Genomic DNA, 15,067 nt, shown 5'->3' on the forward strand with positions numbered 1-15,067 from the left:
ATTACCATAGAAATCCGTGTGGAATACATACCATTGAAATCCGTGTGTATTTATCTCGGTAATTAACTTCGATTGTTTACACGGAATTCTGTCTCTATTCTATTTTTTTCACACGGAATTCAGTAGCTAATTTTTTTTTCACAATGAAATCCGTGTCTACATTTCACACAGGTATTCATGTGTTGCTCATTTCACATAGAATTCCGTACCAAAAATTTATTGTAACGGAAATCCGTCTCCTTATAATTCACATAACATAAAAATTAACTATTTCTAAATTAATTAATTTATAATATGTACAGAAATCCGTGTGAAATACATATTCACACAGATAACCATGTGAAAATGCTTTAGTTTTTACACAGACATCTGTTACTGTTGTTTACTCACACAGATTTATGTTGATATTGTTACTATGTAAATTATTATGGGCCTAATTATGCTCATGTCACACAGTTATCTGATGTGTGGTTAGATGAAACTCCTGTTATTATTCGGGATGTTCTCTATGAGGATGTTTGTAATATTTCTAATGTTGCACGGGGTTCAGGTGTTATGTCCCCCCCGTTGCAAAGTATTATTTCAATAAATGGAACCGGGCGTGGGGCTGAGCCTCCCAGCTAGGCTGGGTTCCAAACCCCTTTCAAAAATATGTATGTGTTGTTATTTTGTTAGTAGTGTATAGTTCAACAAGGAAAAAAAAGATTAGAAGCGTGTGTTCCTTGGGCTCTTTTGTAGAGTCTATTGAAATGTAGGATTTTTGGGCCAATTTTACACCGCTATCTCACAGCGGTTTGCCTAAAATTAATGTAAATTTTGAGAGAGATGACCTTGCTTAGACGTTGCCACGTTGGTCTGTTCTGTCTAGTTTTCATGAAATATAAATCAAATATATTTGTCCGTTGTTGACGCAAATGTCAGTGGACTTGAGAATCTCCAAATCTAACTTGTGTGGTTTAGCTAGCTTGAACAATCAAGACCAGTAGCGAATACCAAAAGCTTATTAAATAGTTACACTGATCCCAGATAACATTAGATTATGTTCTATCTAATAATTTACACATAAAACTGGAACAGGGATAGATCTTACCGATACCTTCCATAAATTCCATGTGTCCTACCACGTTATTAGAAGATTCTAGATCATGAGAGTCGCACAGTTTTCTGGAAAAAAATAAACTCTGAAAGAGAGAAATGTTAGAATTAATGTATTCTTGTACTATTTTTGGAAATAATGTATACTTGTAATGTACTTCCTAGCAGGTTAATTAAATCGTCAGAGTTTTGTATGTACTAGTTCTTTGACCAAAGTTTATGTGTTTTGTGGCTGAGAAAAATCTAGCCTTGTGTGGTTTAGTACTGTGTTCCAGCAGCATCTCCAAGTCTTGGGATTTAAGCCTAAGCATCTGTATAATCTTTTCAGATCAAAATAGAAAATAGACGAGCTACATGGTCTGCACTCTGTTCATCTCATTTTCTTTCTAAAATTCTCATCTACATCTTTCTTCTTTACTTAAATATATGTTTAGAGAGTGATTGTAGGTGTGAGAGAGATAGATTCCAACAAGAAAGAGATGCCAAAGCAGGCTCATAGAAGATCATACCAAAATGTCTTTGTACTGTTTGCAATGGCTTTCTTTGCTATAGTCTCAGTGGTTGTTATGCCAAAGGCCCATGGAGGAATATCTACTTGGTTGGGTTTAACTAGTACCATAGGTATGAGTTCTGATTCTCAGTTCAGATTCAACAATATTTCTGGAAACGGGGTATGAATTCGATCTTCTTACACATTCATTCCTAGTTAATTTGCTAATTTGTTCTCTCATCATTGATCATTTTTGTTCATTGATTACCTTTTATGTTTAATCTCAAAAAGAGTTTCACAGGCAAGTCTGTTTCTAAACGAGATAATGATAAAAGAGATGTAAACCTGGAGAGGCTTGAGGCCGGTCTTGCTACTGCTAGAGAGTTGATAAGGGAAGCAACAAAGCTAAACCAAACAAGTACACTTGAAGATGCCGATTATGTTCCACACGGCGATATTTACAGGAACGCCTATGCCTTTCACCGGTATGTGCCACTTTACTCTGATCAGTATAAGAATCTTGAATATTTCACTACCTACACACGTGATTTTTATGTGTTTTACTTGTATATAGGAGCTACCTCTTAATGGAAAGACTTTTTAAGATTTTTGTCTATGAAGAGGGAGAGCCTCCAATATTCCACAATGGTCCTTGCAAGAACATATACTCTATGGAAGGACTCTTTCTCAGCTTCATGGGAACTGATACCAAATTCCGAACTTTGGATCCAGAAAAAGCTCATGTCTATTTCCTTCCTTTTAGTGTGGTGATGATCATTGAGTACCTCTTTGATCCAATTATTCGAGACAAAGCTGTTTTACAACGCACCGTGGTTGATTATGTTCGAGTCATATCCAACAAGTACCCATTTTGGAATAGAAGCCTTGGGGCTGATCATGTAGTGCTTTCTTGCCATGATTGGGTAAGTAGATATCCCAAGTACTCGACACCTTATCTTATCTGACATATTTGTTGTCACACTGCTATTTTAGACCGCACATTCAAATAACAATCCATCTAATGAATAGTTCAGATAATTTAGAATACAGTGACAAAGAAGTAATATTTGTTAATGTGCTATTTGGCTTTTGTATAGGGGCCAAGGGCGACATGGTATGTTCGACAGCTATACTTTGTTGCCATTCGTGTACTATGCAATGCGAACACCTCCGAGCACTTCAACCCTAAGAAAGATGCATCATTCCCCGAAATCAATCTTAAAACAGGTGAAATTACAGGTTTAATTGGAGGCTTCCCCCCCTCCAAACGTTCTATCCTAGCCTTCTTTGCAGGACAAATGCATGGACGAATCAGACCATTGCTTTTCCAACACTGGAAAGAAAAAGATAAAGATCTACTGGTTTATGAAACACTCCCCAAGAAATTTTCGTACCATGACATGTTGAAGAAAAGCAAGTATTGCATTTGCCCAAGCGGTCATGAAGTCGCTAGTCCAAGGATCGTAGAGGCAATTTATGCAGAGTGTGTTCCAGTTTTGATTTCACAGCATTATGTTCTGCCTTTCAGTGATGTTCTAGATTGGGAGTCCTTTTCTATTCAAGTATCTGTGAGTGAAATACCACAACTTAAGGAAATCTTAATGGGGATTCCTGAAGAGAAGTATAGAAGAATGCAGGAAAGAGTGAAACAAGTGCAAAGGCATTTTGTGGTGAACAATCCCCCCAACAGATTTGATGTTTTTCATATGATAATTCATTCAATATGGCTTAGGAGACTCAATGTACGTATTTATAGTTGAAGGCATTCAATATGAAACAATAACAAAAAGACAAACAAAATAGTTCTACAATTGATCATAAACACCACTCCACGCCAATCGGGAGCGGGAAGGTTGCACATAATTATATATGAAATTGTTATTTAAAAACTAGTGAAAAATAAAAATTCTAAGAAAAGACGCTATAAGAACTACTTGTGCTGTATAACACAAAATGTATTGGCAGTTGCAGCATGGGGCAGTAGCAGTATGGCTGCAGCATGGCTTAGTTTACTGTTTCTGACTTAGTTTTCTGGTTTACTGGTTTGTACATTAACTTCCACTGTTCATACCTTACTTTTAGTTGGTAAAGTAGAGTTGTTAAGCATAGTTATGGGTTGAGTTGAAGTTAAAAGCATTGTTGCTTGTTTTCCTCCTTGTATATATTTGCATCCTTGTAATCAATTTATTAATAAAGTAATACAAGAAAACTTTCCACAATTCTCTTGCTTGTTTTCTTCATGGTATCAGAGCAGGCATTCAAGGCCTGAGTCTATGTTTTTCTTTTTTGTTTAGTTCCTGAGTTCACCTACTTAAGATGGCTGGGAAATCTGGTTCTAAAGATGATGATCCTCTTACAAATTCTTCCGATGTGGAGTCTAATCCAAACCAACGTCTTAGCTCCGTTTTGTTGAATGAATTCAACTATCTTTCTTGGGCTAGAGTTGTTACTCTTGCTCTTGGAGGAAGGTCCAAGCTTGGCTATGTCAATGGAGTTATACAGAAGCCTAAAGCTGACTCTCCTATACTTGATTCTTAGTTGTGCAAGGATCAACTCGTCATGTCTTGGCTAATCAACTCCATGGAGAGCAGAATAGCAGAAATTTTTAGTTTTTCTGAGTCATCTATGCATCTCTGGAATACTGTCAAGGAGATGTATGGAAATCAGAATAATGTTGCCCGAGTATTTCAACTCAAACGAGATATTGCCGATCTTCAACAAGAAGGTAAGCACTTTGTTAAGCATCTTGGTAGTCTTACAAGTATGTGGAATGAGCTAGATGTTTATAGACCTCATACTATTGAGGCTAGTGTTTTGTTAAAAAGAGCTGAGGAGGATAAGATCTTTCAGCTTCTTGCAAGTTTAAGCTCAAAATATGAAGATTTGAGAAGTCATATTCTTATGAATACTGAGCTACCATCTTTCAACAATGTGTGTGCCACCATTCAAAGAGAAGAAATTCAAAAAAGGGTGATGAATATGGAGACCAAGACAAGTGCATCTGAAACCAGAGCTTATGCTTCTAATCACAGGCAAGCTGAAGCTAAAGTGTACAAAGGCAAGAGGCCTGACTTGAAATGCAGCTACTGTGAGGGGGTTGGACATGTCAGGGAAAGATGTTGGGTTCTCTATCCTGAGAAGAAGCCAAAGTTTCTAAAGGAAGGCAAAAGCTCTCAAAAGAGCTGGAATCCACCAAAAGCAAACCTGGCAACAACTTCTTCTTCTTCTTCTTCTGAGGATAGGCTCAACTTCACCTCCAATCCCACTACTTTAATCAATGAATTTGCTGCTTATCTCAGCAAGAAGCAGATGCATAAGGAGGTGAAGAAACAGCCATGTCTGGGATTGAAGGTCACACTGCAATCCTTAGAAGGTTTGCTGGCTTCCTTGCAGAAACTAATTATGTTCCACATGAAGAAGCTTCAGGTACTCTAAAATCCTTTTCTACTGCTCTCAATGTTTGTGCTATGGATGATTATTGGATTATAGACTCAGGGGCTACGGATCACATGACAAATAAAATCACAAATTTGCATGAGTTTGAAAAAATGTCTATCCCTTCTAAAGTGTCTGTAGCAAATGGCAAATGTGTCTCAGTTTTAGGAAAGGGAAAAATCAAATTACTCTCCAAGCTTGTTGAGTCAATTGCTCTCTATGTTCCTTCTTTCCCCTTTCAGCTCCTATCTGTTGGAAGAATTATAAACACATTAAAATGTCTTGTCATCTTCTCTCCTTATAATGTCATATTTCAGGATCTCATCACCAAGAAGACGATTGGTGAGGGTTTCTTTTTGAATGGTCTCTATTATCTGTCCAAGAACTCTTTTAATTCTAAAGCCTTCCAAGTCAGTTCAAGATCAACACAAGAGCATCATATGTGGCATCAACGCTTGGCTCATCCTTCAGAGAAAGTGTTGTCTTTTTTGTTTCCAAATTTGTGCAAAGCAGACAATCAATGTGATGTCTGTCATCTGTCAAAATCCTCTAGGTTGCCTTTTACTTCCTCTCTTTCTAGAGCTAGTAATCCTTTTGAAATCGTTCATTCAGACATTTGGGGTCCAGTTCTTGAATCCTATGATGGATTTTAAGTATTTTGTAACATTTGTAGATGATTTTACAAGGATTACTTGGTTGTATCTATTGAAATTCAAAAGTGAAGTTGTGGATGTTTTTAAGGATTTTCATAAACTTTTCATCACTCAATTTTCTTCATCCATTCATGTGTTAAGATCCGATAATGGCTCTGAGTATATGTCCAATAATATGTCAAGTTACTTGAGCACACAAGGCATTGTGCACCAAACTAGCTGTGTTGGTACTCCTCAACAGAACGAGATTGCTGAGAGAAAGAATCGAGATCTTCTTGAAAAAACAAGAGCACTTATGTTTCAAATGAATGTTCCAAAAAAATTTTGGTCTCAAGGTGTTCTCACTGCCACATATCTCATCAACAGACTCCCTAGTTAAGTGCTTGATTTCAAATCACCTCGTGAAGTGTTGAAAGGTAGAAAGATTGATATGTCTCACTTAAAAGTCTTTGGCTGCACATGCTTTGTTCATATTCAAGAAAGATTGATATGTCTCACTTAAAAGTCTTTGGCTGCACATGCTTTGTTCATATTCAAGCTCATCAACGTGATAAACTTGATCCCAGAGCTGATAAGTGTGTTTTCCTAGGATATTCATCTACTCAAAAGGGTTATAAATGTTATAACTATGTTACCAGAAAACTAATTGTCTCCAGGGATGTGAGATTTGATGAAGCTACTCCCTATTTCACTAGAAAATCATGTGATTTTGGTCAGGGGGAGTTTCTCTCTGATTTGTTTCCAAGTCCTAACCTTCTTGTTGATGAGGATTGTAGTTCGTTTTTAAATCTTGACACTTTAGTTCAAGAAGTTCCAGCAATAGTCACTGATGCAGAAACTGGTATGCAAGAAGATCAGGAAGTTCCAGTAGTATCCTCTGATATAGAAACTGATACTCAACCTGTTGATGAGCCTACCTCTTCACCTGCAGTTGTTCTTCGTAGAAATCCCTTGGTATCACCCCCTGCAGTTGTTCTTCGAAGGAATCCTCCATGAGATCGAGGTCTTCCATCCAAGCTAAATGACTACAAAACTTATACTGCAAGGTATCCAATGACACACTTCATATCCTATAAGAAATTCTCTTCGGCTCATTCTGCTTTTCTAAATGTCCTTGATGGTACTCATAAACCTCAAAGCTTTGAGGAAGCTAATCATGTTGATGTATGGAAGAAAGCTATGGCAGATGAACTTCAAGCTCTCCATGACAATAATACATGGAGTGTTGTTCGAATTCCTAAAGGAAAGAAAGTTGTTGGCTGTCGTTGGGTTTACAAAACAAAACTTCATTCTGATGGTTCTGTGGAGAGATATAAGGCTCGTTTAGTAGCTCATGGTTTTACTCAAACATATGGAGTAGACTACAAGGAGACTTTTGCTCTTGTTGCTAAAATGAGTACAGTAAGAGTTTTGTTATCAGTTGCAGTTAACCATTCTTGGCCACTGTACCAGATGGATGTGAAAAACGCCTTCTTACATGGTGATCTTGAAGACCCTGAATCTCATATGAAATTACGCCTTCTTATATGAAATTACCTCCTGGTCATCCTCAATCTCATGACCCTGAAATAATATGCAAGCTGCACAAGTCCATTTATGGTTTAAAGCAATCCCCTCATGCCTGATATGCTAAGCTCAGTTCAGTACTTGAGGAAGTTGGTTTTCAAAGAAGCAATGCAGATTCTTCTTTGTTTGTTCAAATTGGTTCAACCAGTAAGCTTGTGGTGCTCATCTATGTTGATGATTTGAGAGTGACTGGTGACAATATTGAGGAGATTCAGTCTCTCAAGCAATCTCTTCGAAACAAGTTTGCTATTAAAGATTTGGGAATTCTTAAGTACTTTCTTGGCATAGAAATGGCTACTTCTCATAAAGGTCTCTTTCTCAATCAGAGAAAGTACACACTTGATCTATGATAGGAGTATTTTAATGCGACGTTTTAACTGCATTTCCCTACATTTCTTACGTTATTTCCTTATTAAAACCCTGTTTAGGAAAGTTTCCATTCTTTGATTGGGAAAGTTCCTATTTGTAGAAAGTTTATATTTTTGTAGTTTCTATTTATCATTTTTAGTAAGTTTCCATTTTCAGTTTAGGAAAGTTGCAATTTTTCATTTTAGGAAAGTTTCTATTTTTCTTATTAGTTTCTATTTTTAGGACCTCCAAGCAAGTGGAAAATCTTGAGGAGGAAAATCAAAGTTGCAACCAAGTGGAAAATCTTGAGGAGGAAAATCAAAGTTGCAAGCAAGTGGAAAATCTTGAGGAGGAAAATCAAAGTTGCAACCAAGTGGAAAATCTTGAGGAGGAAAATCAAAGTTGCAAGCAAGTGGAAAATCTTGAGGAGGAAAATCAAAGTTGCAAGCAAGTGGAAAATCTTGAGGAGGAAAATCAATTCAAGTTGAACAAGTGATAAACAAGTGGGAAGATATTTTTTACAAATTTGTCTAACATATCTAGCCCTTCATTTATGTTCATCTCCACCCTCCATTCATCATTTTTTGGGCTATAAATACACTTCTCCTCTCACTCTCAAAATACAAATTCCTTCATCCATCTCATCTTCTTTGTCTCACCATTTCCTTTCCATTTTCCCAACCAATTCCTTCATCCATTTCATCTTCTTTGTCTCTCCATTTCCTTTCCATTTTCCTTCTCCATTCTCTAGTTGCAAGTTCTGCGTTTTCAAGCAAGGAGAGGAAGAAGAAGAAGGAGCCGTGAAGATCATATCCTCCATCATCCACCTTGAAGGCTTGCTTCCAAGATTCAAGATCCAACCATCTAGCTCTCCATCTCCATCTCCCCTCACGGTGTAATTCATTCTTTTTCCTTGTAATGATCTTTTGTTTTCCTTGTTTGAATTCATATGAACTTGTTTCTAGTTAACAATAATGTTTAGGGCAAAGTTTAAGCCCAATTTCTATGTTTAAATAAAGTTTTCGAATTCTATAATTGTGATTCTAAGTTGCTTATGTGAGTTTGTTCGATTAAATTTGCTTTACAGAAAACTTTTATATGTTTATCTTATTTGGGTCAACACTTATAGGATTTGCATGTAATTGGTGCTAGGTTTAAGAACATGAAATCGACTTTTCGTTTTGTGTAACTTGAATCAAAAGTAGTAAAGGTTCTGGACAAGAATCGAATTTAATTGAAGAGGATTGCAATTAGGTGGACTTTTCCATAACTAAGTTGTACACTTGAGTTGATAGCCTTTCTCTATGTCTAATGCGTTGAACATGTCATGATTGACTAGCTTTCTAGGGCTTGATTGCATGTTTGATAGGATTAATCTAGGTGCTTTCGCTTAGGTTAATTAGCATTGAAAAGTAAAATATGGGAAATCATTTGCTTTCGAATGTTTCACATGATCAACTCCTCTCTCATGACTTGGAAGAACAATTATAGGGTTTGAATCGAATTTGATTACATGGAATTAATTTTGATCTTTGTTCCTTGCGTTCCACCCTTGTATATATGTTTTTACGTTTTCTTTATTTTATTTATTTTAATTTTAATTTTAAGAATCCTAATCCCCCTTATTTGTGTTTACTTGTATATATTTATTCTTTATTTTATTTTTGTAAATAATACTTTATTTTTAATTCTTTATTTGTTTATACAATTGTATATATTTATATTCTTTATTTTATTTCTGTAAATAATACAACGGCGCCAAAAATTGATGCGCTAAAAGCAAGCGCGCAATTTAACCCTGAAAATATCGTTAGTAGTATAAGCAAATAGAGATCGTTCTATTCCGGGGATTGAGGGTACACTTGTAATTGTGAAACAAATAAAGAAAAGTATTATTTACAAAAATAAAATAAAGAATATAAATATATACAATTGTATAAAAAAATAAAGAATTAAAATAATAAAGTATTATTTACAAAAATAAAATAAAGAATAAATATATACAAGTAAACACAAATAAGGGGGGGGGGATTAGGATTCTTAAAATTAAAATTAAAATAAATAAAATAAAGAAAATGTAAAAACATATATACAAGGGTGGAACGCAAGGAACAAAGATCAAAATCAATTCCATGTAATCAAATTCGATTCAAACCCTATAATTGTTCTTCCAAGTCATGAGAGAGGAGTTGATCATGTGAAACATTCGAAAGCAAATGATTTCCCATATTTTACTTTTCAATGCTAATTAACCTAAGCGAAAGCACCTAGATTAATCCTATCAAACATGCAATCAAGCCCTAGAAAGCTAGTCAATCATGACATGTTCAACGCATTAGACATAGAGAAAGGCTATCAACTCAAGTGTACAACTTAGTTATGGAAAAGTCCACCTAATTGCAATCCTCTTCAATTAAATTCGATTCTTGTCCAGAACCTTTACTACTTTTGATTCAAGTTACACAAAACGAAAAGTCGATTTCATGTTCTTAAACCTAGCACCAATTACATGCAAATCCTATAAGTGTCGACCCAAATAAGATAAACATATAAAAGTTTTCTGTAAAGCAAATTTAATCGAACAAACTCACATAAGCAACTTAGAATCACAATTATAGAATTCGAAAATTTTATTTAAACATAGAAATTGGGCTTAAACTTTGCCCTAAACAGTATTGTTAACTAGAATTCATAGTTTTACAAAATCAAACAAAGAAAACAAGAGAAAGGATATAATACACCTTGAAAGATGAATGATAAAGCCTTGAGACGAAGAACTTGAAGATCCTTGAAAGCAAGCAATCTTCTAGGGACGACACAAGGGTGGATGGCGGTTGGGAAATTGATGTATTGCATGGCTTCTCTTTCTCTTGGCTTGAAAATGAAGAACAAGAAAACTAGAGAATGGAAAAGAAATATGGAGAGGAAATGGAGAGACAAGGAGATGCTTCTTCTAGTTTTAAGTTTCTGCATTTTCAAGCAAGGAGAGGAAGAAGAAGAAGGAGCCGTGAAGATCATATCCTCCATCATCCACCTTGAAGGCTTGCTTCCAAGATTCAAGATCCAACCATCTAGCTCTCCATCTCCATCTCCACTCACGGTGTAATTCGTTCCTTTTCCTTGTAACCTTTTTGGTTTCTTTGTTTGATTTTGTAAGACTATGAATTCTAGTTAACAAATAATGTTAAGGACAAAGTTTAAGCCCAATTTCTATGTTTAAATAAAGTTTTCGAATTCTATAATTGTGATTCTAAGTTGCTTATGTGAGTTTGTTTGATTAAATTTGCTTTACAGAAAACTTTTATATGTTTATCTTATTTGGGTCGACACTTATAGGATTTGCATGTCTGCATCTCTGTAGGAGTTGAGGCTGAGCTCAAGGGAAATGTGAGAGCCACCGCCATAACCGCTACCTCCCTCGGAAGTAGTCTTCATGTTGCCAAAGATGTCCTCACCATGCATGGGGAATAGTGGAAGGGTTTCAATCTCCTGGTGATATTCTCCTCGTTGTTCCATGATCGATCCATCAACACCATAGCCGACACGTGACCCAAAATTTAGATCAATGGATCTGTCAGTACTAGTAGAACCAGTGGAACCAAAGTTTAGATCAATGGACCTACCATCATCAGTAGAACTAGTGGATCCAAAATTGAGATCGAGAGAGCCACCAACCCGAACGTTCTGAAATTCCTTCAACTTCTGCCTCTCACGAGCCTTGAGGTTCTGGAACCAAAAGAAGACGTTCTTGTCCTCGATCTGCCCATACTGTTTCAGATGAAGGTAGATCTCTTGAATCTGCTCTGGAGTTGGGTACTTAAAACCCTTATCATAGTAAAGGCCCTTGAGGATTCTTAGTTGAGGCGGTGTGGGAGCCCACCGGTTACTACTCCCGGCTGCTTGGATGCTTCCTCCCTCCTCGGTTGGTTGCTGGGCTTGTAATTCCATTTGTTGCTGGGTTTGTAACTCCATTAGTTGCAGAGTTCGTGGTTCCATGTTGATGAAGAAAGGATTTGAGTTTCGAAAGAAAGGCTGAAGGGTTGAGAGAGAAAGGCTCGAACTCGGAAGAATTTTCTTTTGGAGTGACCAGTCGCTCAGAATGCACCTATTTATAGAACGAGTGAGCAGATCTCCACCGTTGGATCGACGATCTCTGAGATTAAATCTACGCGTTAGATTAAAGTCAACCGAAAACAAGGAAAATCTGTTGGCGCGTGAAGGACACGTGGGGAACCAAACTGATCTCGAGGAGCTGTGACAGATAAGCTACAGCCGAAAGCAGGTATGATTGCCGTAAATTAAGGAAAAGAAAGGACGCGTGGGGGAACCAAATGAATATCGAGGAGCTGTGACAGACATGCTACAGCCGAAAGCAGACCTAATTGCCGTAAATCACGGAAAAGAAAGGAATATTTACGCGTGGGGAAGTTTTTCATGTGCATACGTGTTTCTTGGGCCGTGAACTGTCATAACTCTTCTCCTTCCCGGAGAAGCTTTGTTAAAACCGTGTGCCTGTTGAAATTTCTACCCTATTTTGTGCTTTACATATACATCCTTTTTTGTCTCCTCCAGATTTTACTAAGGTTTGTCTAAGCGTGTAGTTTCAAATTCTTTCTACTTCCTCATGGCTCGAACCAAGGTTACCCCTCGCAGGGGCGTCAATCAACGCTGTGTTCTCTCTTTGGAAGAAGAAGGTCGTCAAGCGGCCACTAGAGCTGGACTTACTCGTCCATGGGACCATCGTCCTATCCGTGAGCGTACCCGCAGTCCCCCTCCTCTGCCTCGTCGCTCTCCCAGACTGCATCCCGGAGAGTCTTCTTCCTCACCAGCTGCTCGTGCTCCTCGGCCTATGGCCACCCTGGAAAGCTTGTCGGATTCGATTGATGATTTGCGCTCCTCTCTCCGCGATGGTATTATGGTGACAGATTGTAGAGTCAATTGCATGATCGATTACATCTCTGAGATGAACTGCTCTTTGATCCGCTGTCACACTGCAATAAACAAGCTGGCTCAGGAAGTCAATAACTTGCAGAGTTATCCTCCTGGGTTTCCTCGCAAGGACGCTACTGCATCACACCATGAGGACCCTCCTCAGGAAGCTGAAACCAGCAAGAGGGCTGCCACTCGCCCGCATACCGCTCCTCCAAAGGAGTAAATGGAGGTACAAGTCTAGGCTGAAAGACTTTAAACATTAAGCGCTGCATGGGAGGCAACCCATTTCAACTGTAGCTGTGGAGGAGCCATCAAACGCAGATTTGCTTTCTTGAACTCTTCCTTCTATTTTATTTTCATGAATTTTAGGTTGTTTTAGGTTTCGTTGTGTTAACTTTCTCTTCTATGCTTGATTTATGCTTTGCATGATTTATATTTGTTTATACATTGAGGACAATGCATGAATTAAGTATGGGGAAGGGTTATTGCTTTATTGTGTTTTTAGTAGTTAGTATATTAAAAAAAAAAATGAAAAATAGTTGATGTTGGATTGTGTTTTTTGTGTTTTTAATTGATGTTGTGATACACTAAGGTATATTGGATTAAACATAGTCTTGAAAAAGGGTAGCTGTTTCAGTCCCATTGCACATCGAGACTCCCTGTTCCCGTACCTAAGTGTTGAAACTACATTAAATTGTTGAAAAAAAAAAAAAAAATTTGGTTTCTTTTGTTTTTGTTTTTGAGTCTTAGAATGCCCTTTCAACTGTCTAGGATGATTCTATATCTCTGAAATCATGATTAAAAGAGCATCACAAAATTGAGATGATTTTTAAAATGGTATTCTTTGGTTAATTGAGATATATGAAAAATGCATGCATGTGTAGTGGATATGGATTTCGTAACCTTGGTACAGAATATGAGCATGTTAGGATGAGTTTTGATTCATAAAAGCCCATGTGAGATATTTGAGCCATGTCCCTTTTTCTTGGAGTGATAATTGAAAAATATATTCTTAATTTCTTGGCGATGTTTTGATGATCTCATTATTCTTTCATTTGATTGATTGCTTGCCATAGATTAAGTTTGATGGACTAGAAAATGCTAGAATTCGCTCTTGTGCTTGTTGAGACGTTTGTCAATACATGGCCCTGATTCTGGAAGGGATAGAGGCAACCTAGGAATTACCACCATTGCTAAATAAGCATGTGTCCCTATTTGTGCCCGTCGTGGGACTCCCTTAGATAAACCTCTTTGAGCTTACATTAAGCCTTTTCTTTCATCACCCTTAAATCCTTAACCCTGAACCTTAGTATAGCTACACTCCTACCCTTTGTTCTAAAAACTTAGCGGAGCTATATTTTGGGACTTTACTTGAGGATTTGGCATTGAGAAAGAAGATTGAGAAGAGGTGAAAGTTCAAGTGTGGGGGTAGACTTGTCCATAAAGAAAAAAATATGTGAAAGCCGTGAAAAATGAAAAGAAAAAAAATAAAAAAATTGTGTACGGCTAGAAAAGAAAAGAAAGAAAAATGTTTATGGATTTTAGTCCCCCATACTCAGTGATTTTGGAGTTTACTTTGAACTGAAGGCCCACTACAGAAAAATTTGGCCTTTGTCCATTCCACTATAGTTCTAGGGAAGTTTACAATGAAGATTTGGCCCAACATGAAGACATTAGGCCCTTTTATGTAACCTCTAGGGAAAGTAACGTTTTTGCAATGCCTTGGTGGATTTCTTGAGGTCTCTACATCTACATGTGCTCTGCTAGGTTTTTAGGACACTTTGATAAATCCTTACCTTTCAATTCTTGAAACCTTGAGCCTTAGCCCCACTACAACCCTTGATAAGACCTTCTTGATCCTTAAGATGGGACAGCCTTTGATTTGTGGAGATGAGTTACAAGAGTTGAACCTATGGCTTGGGTCCATCCGTGCAAGTAGGTGATATCCTTCATGAGATCTTTTCAAAAAAAAATTATATTCACAAAGTGCTTTTCGTTTCTTATATATGTGAGCTATTTGATTGCCTCAAAATATTTTCTCTCACATATAATTGAGTGATTATAAACTTTTAAGCATTGTCTTGAATTCTGAGAGAAGAAAGAGTGGATATACCTTGTGAGGATATGAATCATAATTGTTCGAAGCATGCTTAACATAAACCATCACCATTGTCACAACCAAGTCCTACTTGTGTATGTGTGGATTATATGTTTTAATTAACTCTTGAATATCTACATATTGATTCTTGGTTGAGTGCTAATCTTGATGTTGTGAAAGTAGGAGATTTCTGAGACAAAAAGTTGAAGGGCAATAGAGTCATTGTTTTTGTAGAGTCTTTAATTTTCGTTGAGTCTTAGTGTGTGTCTTAGTGTGATTTTACTAAGGGACTAGCAAAAGCTAAGTGTGGGGGAATTTGATAGGAGCATTTTAATGCGACGTTTTAACTGCATTTCCCTACATTTCTTACGTTATTTCCTTATTAAAATCCTGTTTAGGAAAGTTTCCATTCTTTGATTGGGAAAGTTCCTATTTGTAGAAAGTTTATAT

At 37.0% G+C, this 15,067-nt stretch overlaps 1 protein-coding gene across 2 annotated transcripts; it reads left to right on the forward strand.

Moving 5' to 3' along the window:
* Positions 1 to 1,004: 1,004 nt before the first annotated feature.
* On the forward strand, positions 1,005 to 3,796 carry LOC112188189 (probable glycosyltransferase At3g07620). Of its 2 annotated transcripts, none has more exons than XM_024327258.2 (4): positions 1,005 to 1,716; positions 1,887 to 2,070; positions 2,160 to 2,508; positions 2,683 to 3,796. In XM_024327258.2, exons 1-4 carry the CDS (start codon positions 1,575 to 1,577, stop codon positions 3,343 to 3,345), a joined length of 1,338 nt encoding a protein of 445 aa, XP_024183026.1. In that variant the 5' UTR covers positions 1,005 to 1,574; the 3' UTR covers positions 3,346 to 3,796. The 2 variants fall into 2 exon arrangements, with proteins under 2 accessions (XP_024183026.1, XP_024183025.1); XM_024327257.2 differs by having other exon boundaries at positions 1,009 to 1,766; positions 1,877 to 2,070.
* The last annotated feature ends 11,271 nt before the right edge of the window (positions 3,797 to 15,067 follow it).

The sequence above is a fragment of the Rosa chinensis genome, chromosome 2 (assembly GCF_002994745.2).
Source record: "Rosa chinensis cultivar Old Blush chromosome 2, RchiOBHm-V2, whole genome shotgun sequence".
Taxonomy (NCBI): Eukaryota; Viridiplantae; Streptophyta; class Magnoliopsida; order Rosales; family Rosaceae; genus Rosa; species Rosa chinensis.